The sequence below is a fragment of the Clinocottus analis genome, unplaced genomic scaffold, assembly GCF_023055335.1.
Source record: "Clinocottus analis isolate CAN_PGR_092001 unplaced genomic scaffold, fCliAna1.0.p SCAF_13, whole genome shotgun sequence".
Lineage (NCBI taxonomy): Eukaryota > Metazoa > Chordata > Actinopteri > Perciformes > Cottidae > Clinocottus > Clinocottus analis.
The window spans coordinates 8,556,055-8,573,052 of record NW_027175854.1 but is presented as its reverse complement, the minus strand read 5'-3'; the positions used below and the strand labels follow the sequence as shown (position 1 = coordinate 8,573,052).

Below are 16,998 nucleotides of genomic sequence, written 5' to 3'. Positions count from 1 at the left end.
AGGCCAACCTGTCGGTCCGACTCTCTCCAACGCAGCTGGAATGATGCAAGCTGATGCACAAGTAAGCAGCCAGCAAGGGAGAGAAGACAGCAACAAGCGGTCCTAAAAGACTGCTGACATCTGCCGACCTTCATATGTGAAGTGAGAGGGATTGGTTGTAAGGACGAACCCAAAGAAACACATTGCAACATCTGCAGCTCTACTGACCTATTAGCCTGTTTGATTCAGTCTCATCGCTCTCATCAGTGTTGTTTTTGCTGTTTTTAGTGGAAAACAATCCCAGCTAATGAGTGAAAGAGAGTTGGTAAAGACCATGAACTGCTTACCTAAAAAAAAAAACAGGCTTTAAATTTGTCGACCGTTGGCGATAGTATTGTTCTCCATCAACCAATTCAAAATAAAGATCCTTACCGCTGATCTTATAAAGTTGTATAAACAATGATTCAGATAACTGGGTGTAAAATAATGTAAAATATGCAGTAACGAGAAAACCATCACCCAACTCTGCAGATCCTCTAAGGATCACAGTGCTTTAGTATCTTCCAGCTTGACGTTTTGTGTTTTCCACCCCACAGCTTTACTGCTTTAATTCACTCTCTCTGCTCTCAGTAGTGTTGTTTCCCAGCAGCAGCCTCCGAACGCCACCTGCACTGCCGCACAACTTAGTGAAGCATTTAGAAGCCTACAAGCCAGATGGTTCCCTTTGAGGTGGATAGAACAAAACAGAGCAAGACTAAAGATAGAAAAAAACTAAATAAAGCTATAGTTGCACTGTGTTTGTTCCATGTATAGAAAAGCCATTGGCTAATGCAGGTTTAAAATGTTTGCCTGGTATATGAACACTTTTGGTTATGGGTAATGGGTAACTTAGTAATTAGCGGCCCTAAGAAAAAGGTATAAACTGTACTCAACCTTCAATAACGCGCAACCTGTGCTGCAACAAGGATCATGCATGTTTACACAGAATACTACATGGATTGACAGAGTCACGAAGAAGTGTCAAAAATGATGGATCCTTTTTTTCCACCTCTTTGTTTTTGTCTCGGCTTGCCAGTAAAAAGCCATTGTTTGACAAGTTTTATGAAAGAGGCCTCTCTGGAGACCCGAGTGGAAACATTCTGTTGTGATAGGATATGAAACAGGGAATATTATGCCCACAGGCATGTGTGTTCGTCCCCCCCGCCCCCTCTCTCTCTCTGACAGAGGCAGCTTCAGGGATCGAGTGCAAGCCGAGTTTTAACCATTTATAAAACTGAAAGCCATCTGACAAACTTGATTCAGTCTTGTGGTGAAAAAACAATCAGACACAAGCTCTGTCCCTCTTTTTCTGACACACACTCATACTGTATACACACGCCGCTAAGGAGAATAGAAACATCATGCTCAAAAGCCATCCCGCTAATTACTGTAGGGCCGCAAATAGACAATATAATACTTTTACCATCCATTAGGATAATTAGGATATAATAACCACACATCATGACGAAGACATCTGACGCTTTTGCACGTGTGTGAAACCTCTGTGAGCTCTCGGAGCTATTGCAAACAGAAACATCCTCTCCATGCCGGGCAGCATGCCTCCACCCGACACATAAAGACACACCAAGCACAAGCAGTTATCAAATTATATCAATATAACCCCGGCCTTTGACGGAAAAATGCCAACTGTGATGTGTATGCTCCACAGCAACCGCCGTTCCATAACAACCAAGTCGGTTTGTGCAGAACTGCCAACTAAACATTATATTTATTCATTAAAAAAAAGACTTCAATTTAAATTTCATATTGCCATATACTTGCTGACCTTTTTATGAAAGCAATATCTGACGACAGGCCATATTTTGTTATTATAACACAGCCAAAAGTGGAGGTGTTGGGCCTGACAGAGGCTATTATGGTTGTGATGATGATGATGATGATGATGATGATGATGATGATGATGATGATGATGATGATGATACAATTCTCCTTTATTCAGCAAAACGGCTGATGCAATTTGATTTACGATGATATAAATCAAAGGAAAGCAGCAAGTCTCTACATCGGGGAAGCTGGAGGCATTTTCTTAATAAATATTTTAAAAGGTGCAAGTTAATACTAGAATTTGACAAAGGACCGTAATTCAGACTAAAGCAGGAAATGTCGACTACAAGTGTTCAAACCATTAACATACGCTGAGGATCATAGCTCTGACTTTGGAATTACATGTTTAGCTAAGGTCCCTGACCTCCAGGCGTGTTTAAGGTTTTAGTGCACGCTGGAGGAGCTGCAGATTAACTGGGCGAGTGCCATGTCTCTAAAGAGACCACCTGTCAAAAGGGAGCCGGTGGCCCCAGACAGGACATGCATCAAAGTCAGGAAACCCCAACAACGTGGCCCCGCAGTCCGATGCGTTACGCTTCACAGACGACAGCAGCAGACCAGAAATAGATCTTGCTAATGCGGGAGCCTCGTTTTATTTCTGAAACTCTCAAATGTGCAGATTGTGAGCAGAGCCAGAGACATGACGCCTGTACCTCCATCGGATTTAATGAGAACCAGGCTGCAGGGAAACAAGGGCTCTGTCCAAAATCTCTCCCTCATGCTACTACTTCCTATTTGATAAGCTGCAATGAGCACTTATTGCGGCCTGCTGTTATTTTTTTAAGGAATTCATTAGTCTTTTCATTTGTAAATTGTCAGAAAATGCACCATTTGCCGAGTTGGCTCCCCCAATGCTTGTTTTGTCTCACCAGCAGCCCCAATTTCCTAATGTATTTTTTTTTTTAAAGGCAGAAAACACACTTCACACTTCAGAAACTGGAGACGCTGATCTTTCTTTTTTCCAAAAGCAGCTCCAGAGGAACCAGGCACACTGAATTTGAAAAGGTTTGAAAACGCTATCGGTGTCGTCCTGATATGGCCTCTTTTCTTAGTCATGGAAAATAAAAAAGGTCGCTGACAAAAATGTTTAGTCATAGTTTCAATTAACGGCAGAAACACAGCCAGAGGAGACAGATTTAAGACTATAAAACACAGAAAAACTAAAGCAGATGAAGGGAGACATAATGAGAAAGAGATGCAGCCGGCTAATGGAGATTTTGGTAACTATAAAGACGGATCTGATGCAGCTTGTTTCTGCAAACATTTTTTTACAACTTAAAACAGCAGTCTACATCATCCCAAAGACATCCCAATGGCAACCTGATGGACAAACTGTGCCTGGTGGAGCTAGCACGCCACCGTATGTATGCTGGTCTGCTCCATCAGCACACTACTGTATACTGTAAAGAGAACCAGATGCTCGCTGATTAGCGCAGGTGTTTTGCATAGACATGAAAATGTAAATTCAAACCAGCTTGATTTTCCCTTCATTTTTTTTTTTCTCCAAAAGCACGGCCTTTGCTTTGTTTCCTTTTCTAGCATGTGCCTGGTTCCAGGACCACGGTTTATTCTGCAAGTGCCGGTGTGAACAGCCATGTGTATTTCTTTATTTTGTTTGGTCTGAGACATTAGGCTGCGGCATGCGTAGTCATAACACAACAGATTGCTGTATGTATAAACCAGCTCATTGAGGAATTGGATGTACTAATCACTTGAAAATATTCACCATCATCAACAAAGGTTTTAAACATTGAATAACATGTGATCATTCCTTCCTTAACGTGGTGTTTATGTTTACAGAGGAGTATTAACATAGAGGGACCGATCCGACCGATTGGCCTGTTTCCAGAATGAGTCAGGCCGACCGGTTGGAGGACGGGATTGGACTGAAAGCGTCCCACCAGCATTACCTGGATTGCGTGGATTACGCGTTAGTTGCACGCATTATTGCAACATTCGGTCACCGCCGAATATGCACCGTTGCACTGCAGATGCACACCAGTGGAAGTTCAAGTGTCCGTTTAATGGGACCTTTGAACACCCGGCGAGGCCCCCCCACTGTGCTGTCTGCAGGCACATCACTCCTGCTGTCGATCCGCCCGCAGGCCACTGCTGCTTTCACTGTGATTGCTGTTTAAAGTAGTGCAATAATGTAGGAGGAGGATAAAAGGCCGCAATTCATATTTCTTTACAATAAATAGAGATGTACTGTGTATGTGGTTACTATGCAGATCTCTTCTATGGTGGTATTCAGTTGATTAAATTTAACTTGAGATGCTGAATATCGGATTGGGAGCATTATTATCGCCTCTCAACTGCTCCTAACATGGCGGCGGCTAACAGTGCTAACAGCGCAAACCGCAGCGACAGCGCTGACAACACTAACAGTGTTGACCCTGAGGGGAACCCTGGATTGCAAAGCAAGGAGAAGCTCTGACAAGATCACACGCTGGTGGAGAGAGACCTCCTCTTCTGCTCAGGGAGACATTACTACTCTACATCTCCACATGGATAATAGACGTTTCCTGCAATAGTGATGCTCGGAATCCCTTATGTTGGACCTTTAACCCTTCATACGACCTTTGACCCTTCACACTACATACTTGCAGTGTTTCAAAACAGACTTTTATCTTCAGCACCCAGATGTACCCTCTTGCAGGCCACAGCAGAGACTAGTGAGCAGACTGATGGACCAATGGACAGACAGCTCAGACACACACACACACACACACACACACGTAGAGTTGACCAGTCAGCCAAGGACGCGGGTTGTGGCGGCTGGTTGGTGCCTCCGCGGTGCTAATTAATGACAGACACTGGACTGGTGGCTTTCCAGACGAAGACAGATTAAGCCAGTGAAACCAGACCAGTGGTTGGTTTATACGACTGGAGCTGCCTCGCTGTCCAAAACTGGATTTAATCTCCATGACGACTGGTCAGCTGCCCATTCTCATGCAACAGCATTAAAGTGCACCGTGGGCTCCAAAATATATCCTACTTACACTTCTGCCAAAGCTCAAAAGTGACTCGTCCTTGGGATCCCCCAGCAGGTCCTCCAGATCATTTGAGGACAGCAGAATATTCTATGTGTAAACAGAGAGTACAATTTCCAAATGAATTTTTAAAAAAAACACACAACCAAAGACAGTTCAGAGCTTCTTCAACCGACGATCAACCAAATTGTTGAGTTGTTAAATTCACCAGACTGGATCAAAGCCACAGAAGTGCAGTTTGCATTTGAAATCCTCTGATGATCTTTCATCACGCTTCATAGCAGACAACAGGTTCTGCTGCAGACGTATTAACTGCAGGAGTCTGACTGTCTGGGCTGTGGGCTTAAAAGGGCTTCACCTTAAACAACTCAGTCAGAGCGGTGCTGTTTACACGAGTCAAAAAGGAGCAACGCAAAGAGTTCATTTCCCTGGTGAAAATGACATGATCTCTCCCTTATTTTCTCTCTCTCTCTCTCTCTCTCTCTCTCTCTCTCTCTCTCTCTCTCTCTCTCTCTCTTTCTCTTTCTTTCTCTCTCTCCCCACTTTTCCATTCATCTCTCCTCACCTCCGGGGCGCTGTGGGCGCGTGTGGAGCGAGGAGGCTTGTGGGCGGTCTCGCCACAGCGGGGCGGGTGGTGGCTGCAGTGTCGCCCGGCGGCGTCCGGGTCGCCCATCAGGAGGGTCAGCTGTCGGAGATGACCCTGCCAAAGAAGAAAACGTAACATAAGTGAGTGGTCAAGTGCACGGTTTTGAAGACTTCGCGGAGAAAAGGAAAATATTTCAATGTCTTTTCATAAATGATGTAGAGTTAAATGGGAGAGGACAAAATATATTTATGTAAAAACTGGAGAAGGTATCGTATTCTTGTTTTTCCACCTCAAGAGCAACGATTGTTTGGGAGAACTGTACAATTTTTGAAACGAGAGAGCTGCAGATTTGATTATTGTTGCAGTCATCTTTTTTTAAATCATTTCAAGCATCTAGGATTAGCACCTGGCTGTTACACGTCGCCTCAAACCAATGTGGTGAAGTTCACGTCCATGCCTCTTCAAAATGTCATCACTTTTTTATATTTTTATTTAATAAGACACGTGAAATTGTCATTTATTTATGCTGAGCTCATGAATTCTTGAGTTATGTTCCAAAAACATGTTTTGTGAGGTAACAGTGACCTTCGACCACAAAAATCTAATCAATTCATCTTCAAGTCGAGGTGGACATTCGTGCCAATTTTAAAGAAAATTCCTGCCAAGACGTTTCCGTGAGAATAGGACGGAAAAACTAACAACACAACGCCTATAATTATCTGGTTTCAGTCTCTCTATTGTCAATCTTTGCTAGTTTTCTTTGGATTTTGAACCGGTGGTCAGATGTTTTACAGAACAAACACTGTTGAATGTAAATGCACTCAGACAGAAACACCCTTTAGAGACAGACCAGTCAGGTAATTGAGTGTCTTTCAGTGGACATATTCTGTGTAAGCTTATGTATAACTTGTATGTACAGAATGTGTACACAGAATAGAAGGACGAGCCCAAACACACAGAGCACACACAAACACACAAGGTTGCTGGTGGCCGTGTATTTTACTCGAGTTCCCGAGGCTCCTTTCCTTTACCAGAAACTCTGACACCGGGCCAAACATGACAAACAAAGCATCGGAAGACATTTAAAAAACCGCAGTCCTCCGGCAGCGTTTATAAGAATGTGACGGTGGATGAGAGAGCGTCTGTGTGTGTGTGTGTGTGTGTGTGTGTTAATTTCTTTGTGAAACCACATCGATTTAAAATCAATTAGATTTGTTAAAAAAACAGTAAGTTCTCATTTTGCCAAAGATTGCTGTTGCACATCATAAAGGTAATATATGCACACATGAGAACAATTAGGGGAAGTAAAAACAAATTTTAACGAGCTGTTTGATATATTATATTCTCAAATCACATCCAGAGACAACTGGAAAGAGACAAACATTTTTCAAGAAACTCCATCTGAGAAATGTTGCTTTGAAATTCAATGCAGAACTGAATTGCCGTTTTAAAGAATCAACGTTTTATGTATTCTGCAAATGACTAAAACCTCGGGCTCCTCCGCCACAAACTCCCTAAAAACAGAGAGGGATCAGACTTTACACATGTCCCCTCAACACACATCTGCTGCATATTTCCATATGGGAAAATCATTTCTACTCATTTTCGTGGCGATTGATCATGACTTATGGAGCAGAGCTGTCTATGAAACCAAACACAGATGCCCGGAACATAATTTCTGTTTATTTTGAAAAAAACATACAACCTGTTTTAAACTATGGCAATCATATTCAACTCCAAACTTGTTCTTGAGATGAATCCATGTAAAAATGGAGCAGAATGCGCCCCCAGCTGCGCTGCAGTGGAGTGGATGACATGTGAGGGTTAGCGATGCCAAACACAAAAGATGGTGCAGAGACGAGACTGTCGCCACCTCTTGAGAGTGGGAGCGCTCCGTCCTTGGAGCTCTGTAAAATAATCGGTCGAGGCAACGAAGAATTTCCATTTTATCTGGTGCTAAGAACAAATCCAGATGCTCGCCCCTCATCCCCTGTTGTGATGCAGAACCACTGCCCGCTCTGGTCCTCGGGCTGGTTGTAACTGGGACCAGAATGCAAAGCCAGGTGCATCCAACACAAATGTTAAATGACTGTTTTAATGTGTTAAGGCCTATTCCAAGAACCAGGCAAGATGAGGCAGCCCAATAGAGCAAAACATCTAAACTTTACATGATTTACACTACTGGTCTGCCTCTTCTTGGTTGATCAGTGGATGGATTAGACCAGTTCCTTGTTTTGGTCTTAGTGGACGAAGACCTCTTTTGATGCTTATAGTCTTTTTAATGTTATGATTATGTTAAAGAGTATCTAAAGTGGTGCTTTTGTCTGATTATTTGCGGAGAGACTTCATTTTACAGCTCTGTCGATTACATCGACAAATCTTTAGATATTAAATATCTTTACTTTTTCTTTGAGGACGACCCTAATTATGTGCTTAGGCTGTATCAATAAAGTGAATTGCCTTGCCTTCTATGTCGACTGGAGAACAGAGAGGGGGGAGGATGCTGAACTCATCCTCTGTCTAAACACTCTTCAGTGTTTCCTCTGTCGTGTGACGTCACGCTGCCGCTTGGGAAGTAGGCGTGGTTGCGGTTAAAGCAGGTTGCAGGGATTTCTACGCACACCTTATAAAAACAACAAGCATTATCGGCTGCGCGTCTTTGTGTCTGTGATGAAAAGGGGAACGCGGTGGGAAAGGGCTACGGGGCCGAAACATCTACTTGTGTGTTCTCTCGTGTGTGTGTGAGTGTTTGCGTGCCGCAGCGACAAGCCTCTCTTTTCGGACTAAATTCAAATGAACTGGACGATCCAGATGTGGCTTATTACAAGGCAACAGTTGTTTTAAATATCGTCTGGCTATCGCACAACCATCTGGTCGTGTAATATGTGTTATTACACACACACGTGTAATGTAGTGCGACATACCGAAATTCTAAGAGAGGCATTTGGGGCATTTTGTAAATGTTTGTTGAGAAACGAGGCGGACTGAGTGAACAGATTATAGGGTGTTGGGTTGATTATTATAGGCGGGGCGGCTCTGGTGTGTCCTAATGTTTTCTTTATGATCACTGAAGTTGCGTTGAAGCCCCTTACCTCAAATGGAGTCTCAAAGCCCTCGATGATGCCTCCGATCATGAGCAGACCGTCGGTGCTGATCCCCATGCCCTGGTAGACCCAGTCCACGCTCTCCAGCAGAGAGCAGTCCACATACAGCGCCAGCCGCTTGGCAGACACGCTGACGGCCACATGGTGCCACTTTCCATCCGCCAGGCCGCTGACTGGGAACCTGGCCGAGAGGCACATGGGCCATTATGTACTCACATGTCACATGACTACATCCAGGAGAGTTCCATTCAGGTTTGGGTCTTGGGACTGCTGGAATACCGACCTGAGCGAAAGTATTTTCTCATCTGAAAACTTTCCTTTACTCAAACAGGTCAAGAGACAGTTTGAATGCAATGATTTTAAGGGGCTGCAGCCTGGGCAGCTGGTGTGCAGCAGCTGATAGTTTGTTGGACTGGAAGATATAGATCTATGTGTGTATGATAACACAGCTTATCTGTTATTTTTCATCATGGCTAGATACAATATAAAATCAGTGGGACAGAATCCTCATTAAATCTTTATTTTATCACTCAAGCTTCCTCTGAAGCCACCAAAAGATTTTTTTAAATGTCCCCCAGATGCGGTAGTATTTCCTATAAATCGCAGGAGTTCCCCTTTAATGCACACAAATATCAATCAGTGGCGCTTTAGAAGCGCAGCCTACAATTTCGGAGAAAGAGTGTTGATATTTCAACGCGATACGCAAACAGCAGGTGAGGGAGGCTTCGTGTGAAGCCAGCCGTCCTATGTAGCTCCGTATGGCGGCTAACACTAAGCCAGCCCAAATGCAAAGGATTTCATTTAAATACCGCTTGTATTCTGCGGCCAGGAAGCAAGTTTTACAACGTGGGAAATTGCAACTTTGGAAAACAAATGCATTACAACTTCCGGATGATGTGATGCCAAAAAACCTTGGTCCAGGCTCACTTGGTGGACTGACCTTGACGATGGAGCAGCTATTCTCATTGACACTAGAGTCTTCTTCTTTCTACATCTCCGGTTTTGAATCCGAGCCACGGCCCTTTTCCTCATGTCGTCCCCTTTCTCTGCCCCTTTCCTGTCTATCTTCGGCTGTACTATCCACTAAAAGGCAAAAGGCTTCCAAAAAGATTATCTTAAAATATTTATTTTAAACAACCCACTACCGCCCTGTAGAGGTGAAGAGGTGGACTTTACAGCCAATGGAAACATGTCGGCAGCCAACTACAAAATCCAACATATGTCGACACTACAAGATAAGTAGGAGTGTCGTAGGTAGTTGTATCTGTGTGTGTCTATCCGTTGGTTCAGTTGGGTCTGCTATCCTGTCTTGATGAATCGCTTTGAGCGCTGTGGTTCAAGAAGACAAAAAGTCTGCAGAGAGGAGCTAAATGAATCCTTAAAACAAATGCACATGTGATGACGCAAACAACTGCACTTCCTGACACATCTGAATACACTTCAGCCAAGTAGCATGAATGGACATAAAATTCACCTTAAGATATCATTTATCACCTTTTTGTTTTAAAAAAGGGTCTCACAAGTAGACTTTAGGCACTTTTAGCCAATTATTCATGAATAAAAGTTGTTGTTTTTTTTAAAAATCTGCCGAAGTTGTTTCAACACTCAAAACTTGCCTAACTTGCATTTGTATCAATTTGCTTGTGGAAAGGAAACGTAAAATAAAAACAAATTAAAAAACCAGCGGTGTGCTCACTCATAGTGTCGCTGGTGTGTTCCTATGAAGATGATGGCGTAGGCGCTGATCCGCAGCTGCAGCATAACGCTGCTGTCCGGGCTGAGCATGGTGAAGACGCTGCGCTCGTCTCTCTGAGGGCTCCTCAGCTGCACCAGGACACTGAACTCATCTGCAAAGCTAAACACAAACCCACCCACCATATCCATCAAATAGATACCACACAGTGGAAATGCAGGAATTTCCTATTGGCGGATGAAAGCGTACCCGTCAGCGAGGAGCTGCTGAAGAGGGAGAGCCAAGGTGGAGTACTGTCCCACCTGCAGGACTGGACACCTGCTGCCATCCGCGGTCATGGAGGCGTTGCTGCTGTTGGACACCTGGAGGGAAAGCTCCTGCAGAACGTCCACCTCATCTGTAGCGAGACGTTCAGGAGAAAGCACAGCTTGAGCTATTTGCACTACGTTATTCAAGCACAGTGTTGTTTTGCCAGTCCCAGTTTGAGACAAATGTCCACGACACAATGTGTGATCTATGTGATCAAAACTGTACCTTTGTTACTGTGTACGTACGTATTTCAAGCATTTGCTCTAGCTTTAGTTTTTGGTACAAAATGTACCTGCAGAAACCGGGTGAGACAGCACGCTGACTCCCAATACAGACAGAGAGGGAGTCAAGTGATCGCCTACCTGTCTAATTGATGATAAAACATGCTCATCACGTCCATAATGATGGTCTCCTTTAACTTTCCGATTCATTGCCACGCCCAAGGACAGGTAATAATGAGGGGACAGCATCCAATGACATCTTAGTGTGCTTCCAGCATTGTGCAGCAGATAGGGAAAGACACTTCCCTGTTCCAACATGTCAGTGCCTCGGTACACAAAGCCAAAAATGGCATAAATTTGTGTGACATTATCTTGTAAACTTCACTTTGGAAAGGTCATCGCAGAGGCGATCGGCCTCTCTTCCACCTTCACAGTTTGCGAGTAAACAGCAGAATGCGACAATGCCACGTGGTGAACAAGGTTCTTGATCCCGAGAGCGTTCTTCTGCTATGATTGGAGGTTACTTGATTGGATATTGCAGCGTGACATCAGGTTGCATTTAATTTAGTTTCAACCTTTGCTACAGGGCCGCTAGAATATTTTTTTTCCGCCAGCATCAACTGCGGTCCCCACTACTGCGGACTCAACACACTCCCCGCATTCAGCGAATAGGAGGATTGGAGTTTTACATCTGATGTGTGACGGCAGCCCAGCGCTCTCGTGTCTGAATGGGAGCAAATCCCTGCAGCTGATCTCGTGGAAGGTCTTTCCAGAAGAATGGCCGCTGTCACATCCGCAGAATCGAGCCCGTGGTTTTGAAAATCAGTTATTCCTTCTTGATCAGTAGTGGGTGTAATGTTCTGGCTTACACAGACTTTTTGGCCATTCACACGCGTTTGTTCTGCACCTTTTCAAGATTAGGGAAGCCAGACGGCAACCATCTGCAGCAACCAAATCACTCTTCTGCTGACACTCAGGGAAAACCTGAACATGCTGTGCACAGAGCACTGATGGCATTCCTGAAAAGCGGGGGAAAAGACTTACGGGGCCTTTGCATTTAAAAGCTGCCGGTGGCCGCTACAAATTCCATCCTATTCAAAGATTAGAATCATTCTGACCTTTTGTGCCCCACATTGCTAAACACGGTTTTACTGCCCACTCCTCTTTGTTGTTGCGTCATTAGCAGTTAGTTAAAGGAGAGTCTTTTATTTTGACTCCATGGGAGCAGGTAAAGAGCCATTCATCATGGCCTGTCCACAGGGGGCTTTTTACTGAATAACTCTGCTCTTCAACTAATCCTCCTGAGGATTATGAATACAGCGCTTCATCATATCAGGAAGAAGTGATTCACCACGCAAAAGCTGGTACTGTTGTGTACTGACGGTAACCACACTTTAACGTGTGGGAACTGACTGAGATCCTTCCCGACTCAAACGTCAATGTCATTCATTACGGAGAAACATGACAGAGCAAAGAGCCACGGATCCTGTAAGTGTGATCTACATGAGCGGCAGGGCGCCTAAAGATTACAATAGTGGCACTAAAACATGAATCTCTGGGATTTAACATCCATGAACATGTCTGAAGCTGCCTCGGGACTTTTTCCAATGGATGTACAATATATATATATATATATATATATATATATATATATATATATATATATATATATATATATATATATGTATATAGACAGACTAACCCTGTGTTCCCTGTGTTCGTTAGCGCCATTAGCTATTTACACTCATCCTGACAGCACCACCAGACAAATCACTAAAGGGCTGAGTGGTCACACTCTGCTGCCCCGAGGAACGGCAGCGAGGGAACAAATCTGGTCTCGCACTGAACATTCCAACATACCGGCCGGGAATCCTGAAAAGATATATGGAGGAGAACAGCTCGGAGAGAAGGAATAATTTGAATAATGGTTTCCTTCACACGTTTGACCTTCAGTTAACAGCCGTGAGGACTGTGAAGGTCAAATAGTCTGCTAATCGGGGAAACAAGAATTCAGTTCTTATGTTGAAAAAAGGGCTCAGATTATATTATTACATAATATATTATGTAATATTATACTTTTATTATTGTCCATAAAAGGATTCAAATCTGACATCAAGTAAATTATATGAAAGCCGTTTCAAACAAGTTTGCATATTTGTAATCCTATCAAGAAATTAATAAATAAGTATACTGCAGCCTGGCTTTGTTAAGACTATAGATCTCGTTCGCTGTTTCTGTACCTAGGACAGCACTGCACACACACACACACACACACACACACACACACACACACACACACACACACACACACACACACACACACACACACACACACACACACCAGAGAATAACTAATTCTTGAGTAATGAATAATATGGGATTACTCTTCTTTCTGCGTTTGAGATGTTTGTATTTCTGTCTGTCGGTCAGTTTTGTCCCCACAACAGCGAGTAAAAGCGTGTTAAATGCGGTCATGAACCTTTGCGGGTAGAGGTCCAAATGAACGCAGAGTTTGAAGGTGGGTGGGGCGCCGAGTCCCCGGGAAGAGCGCCGGACAAACCCTTGAATTACAACTTCCAGGTCCGTCTCATGGTACCATTGAGCACAAAAAAACTATATAACTCACGTTTGCTTTTTTAGCTTTACTCATACCGAAGACTAAACGTCCAGATGTCCCGGCCTCTGCCGTGTCCCTCTTGACTTCCTAATAGATAGTAATTGTCGTTCCAGAAAGTCTACATGAGAACATACTCCAATCTGCAGTTAAACGTCTTGAGGTGAGACATCATTAATTAGAGGGACGGTGATTTCTCACAGCTGTATCAAGCAGTAAAGCGGGATCATCTGTTATGACATCGTTAGTGCTTTTTCCTGTCATGGCTGATCAATCTTTATGTTTCTATTTTAGGAACTGATGTTACATGAGAGAAACAGATTCTCAAAGATGACAGCAGGCACATCACGTCTGCTCAGTCACTGAAACTCACCGTAGGCGGAAGGGAAATGGGACCCGGGGGGGGGGGGGGCAATATATGACGTTCACATAAAAGCATGAAGGTAGGTATGATAACATGTTATTACTCCAGTCACAGCCACACACCTGGATGTTGAATCACTCAGGTAATGCAAAAGTAACTGTTAACTGTGTCATATAACATTTGACTACATCCGTAAAACCACAGCCAAGACAATATAATATACTATACTATCAATAAAGTACACTGATAGTACATTGATATGTCGCCACAATAGAGAAATCATCAGGATTGTATGTTTCAGATGTTCATTCTGCACACAATTACGCAAGCGCCGCACAATTTACAAAGTGCAATGGACCATATGAACGACATTAACATTAATCACAGAAAATCTACAGCCTCCAGAGTCCTACCAAGCCGTGTAAAGCGCCTGATGAAGGTAAGTGTGTCTCAATGAGCAGTAATTTATAGTGGGATACCTTCTCACACACACACGTACTGCTCTAATGCTCCGATGGTCTTTATTCAGCTTCACTTGTGCGGGAGTGTTCATGAAAGAACATTTCCTGTGCCAGCGCTGTGCCCTCAAGCAAAACTTAAAAACACACTCATGTGCTGTTCTTTCAACACTGTAATCAAAGGATCAAGCAGCTACAACGTGGATAAAGGGGTAAAAGAGGTGTGGGGGGCGGGGGGCTGCCAGTCATGCCTGTTTTTTGTTTTTTTTGTGGCAAAAGTGAAACAGATGTCGGAGTCTTTTATCAGAAGAAATGTGTGAACAGTAAGCACTTTCAGCGTTAATGTAATGTAGCTATTTGTTCTATTTACCCAGAGTCAGACAGACTTTGTCTCTCCTCACTGGAGCTCTCACAGCACATGGGATAAAAGATGAAGAGCACCTTTGTGTAGAAAGTGTATCGAAAACACATAAAACGAGGAAGTAATACAATGTAATCCTGTATAGATGTTTTTGTCCGACTCCTATGTTTTACAATGACAACGTGAAAATGCTGATGCCAAGGTTTATTATTTACCACGTTCAAAATCTTAGTTTAGTGTTTCAGCATGATGCAATTATTGAATTAGCAGTAACTACCTATGACATTGGTTGTATAGGAAAGACAGTAACCTTCTCCGTGTAAAAGCCTGTGATAATAATAATAATAATAATAATAATATCATATGCTGCACGGGTTTTCATTTCTAAGAAGAGAGAAAAATGATGATCACCAACCATGGCTGAAGAAAGAAAGAGCGCTGAAAAGCACAAACAGACAGCAGCTGTTTATGATCGTTTTTTAATCGTCTCCATTCGCTGTCGAGCATCTGGTTCGTTCCTGGTTATCATGCCATGTTTTGATCCGCTCCATGAACCCCCTCCCTTGCCTCCTGATGAGTGAATGTGATCATCTGTGTGACAAATGGACGGCCTTCATGATGATCCACCGTTGTCGTACGCAATAATAAAACAGCCGCTCCAGACACGCGCCGACAACGCGTTCAAAAGGCTCCAGTGGTTTGGTGTTTACTCCACTTCAAGAACTACCATGACTCTCCAGAACTACTTTGATTTACTTGCGCGTGGAAGGGCTCAGCGGGCGTCGACAATGGATGTCTGACGATGTATCAGAGTCAGTGTTAAATAAAATGGCGCCAACTACTTTTTCCTCATTGACAATAATCCAGAAATGTACACGATGCCTGGAGTTTAAACTCCATGTAGAGTTAATCTCTCTGGCAGGACGATCATACGTAACTCATCTGAGTGATTGTGTGTTTATGAAACATATGGTTCCCATGCATTCAGCGTTGCACGATGGAACTCCATCATTTCCATCATTCGCTCCACATGTCAGAGAAAGCAACCAAGAGTCTGATTGTTAAATGATTTCTGTATTCAAGGCGCCAAGTAGACCTATCGACAGACGCTTTTAGATTTGCTATAAAAAAACAGCCAATAAAAGGACATTATCTCAATGTTTTTTACCTGCTTCCTTATTGAGATGATTGGACAGTAACTTAAAATAAATGTACTGCTTGTGTGTGAAGGAGTGTCATCGAGCCTCCACAGCGACTTGTTTGGACATGCTTCTTTGTCTGCAGGTACGCAAACATGCACAAGTGTCTTTGTTCTTTTCTACCTTTACGGATTTTGGGAACAGGAAGTCAAGCGGTAAATCAGACACAATAAGTGGATTCACTCGATGACAGACAGGAGAGGACGGTTCATGTTACAACCAGCAGATTAATTGGTTAATGCCGACAATAATGGCGAGTTGCAGTGCTAACGGGCCGTTTAATTAACGCGTCACTGTGTTCAATTTCAGCAACTTTGCCAGAACTAAGGGTTTGCCGATCGGCGGCCCATCGATCGCCATCGACCGATTTTAGTTTGAAGTACTTTGAGCAGAGGTTTCTGTAAAGGACGATCAGGTGACACAAAACACAAGATTATTTCTCTAAACACAGCTACAAAGGGTACACTGGAGTCATAAGTTGCGTTGGACTGGAATGTGTGTGGTTCAGTGTAAAAAGACTGATGACACTAATGTGAGAAAAAGAGTGAAATGCGAGTATGTTGCACATTTTACATGGCAAAAAATATATAGTTTTTATCTCTGAATCTTAACATTTACAATGTTCGCAAGAATACTTCAATAAATAAAGCTACACAATAAATAGAAGGCTTCAAATAAACCCTATGATTGGTATCTGCCAGCAGCCTTTGAAAAAACATAATCACTTTTGAGAAGTTTTTTAAACAAGACACAACTCGATACTGTGGCTACAACACGTCGCGTTATCAGTGCGATGGTGTAATAAATGCAGGAGCACCAACGCTAAGCTGTGTATCAACTCCTTTGCCGGAGGCAACTTTGGTGAGACCGTCACACACCTCAACGCAGCACTCAATAAACACACCTTTCATCCACACAGGACTGCAGAGGTGAGAGGCGTTCAGGTACACGGCCCAAACCGTACATCAAACATACACACAGCTGGCAGACTGACGCAATCAAGACCTGTATCCACTAACAAAAAAAAAAACACAAAGCCGCAATTAGTGTGCGCTCTGGCAGTGTAGCCGGATGGTTTTTTGGATGAGGTCCACTATAACATACTCTTGTTCACGCACGGCAAACTGTATAGCTGCCAGCTACACAAAGCATCCGTCCAATCATGTCTGAGTAACCGCAGACTGTGCCCACCTCATCGGCCTCAACAAGAGAATACCGTCTCACAATGCTGTC

At 43.4% G+C, this 16,998-nt stretch overlaps 1 protein-coding gene across 1 annotated transcript in view; it reads right to left on the bottom strand.

Annotated features, from left to right (window-relative positions):
• Positions 1-16,998, bottom strand: part of si:ch211-196i2.1 (collagen alpha-2(I) chain) — a 77,851-nt gene that overhangs the window by 44,493 nt on the left and 16,360 nt on the right. Inside the window, exons 2-5 of the mRNA XM_068574196.1 lie at positions 10,489-10,636; positions 10,243-10,401; positions 8,535-8,727; positions 5,422-5,556 (exon numbers count right to left, since the gene is read on the bottom strand). Of these exons, the coding sequence (XP_068430297.1) occupies positions 5,422-5,556; positions 8,535-8,727; positions 10,243-10,401; positions 10,489-10,636 (635 nt within the window). The remainder of the gene's footprint in view (positions 1-5,421; positions 5,557-8,534; positions 8,728-10,242; positions 10,402-10,488; positions 10,637-16,998) is intronic.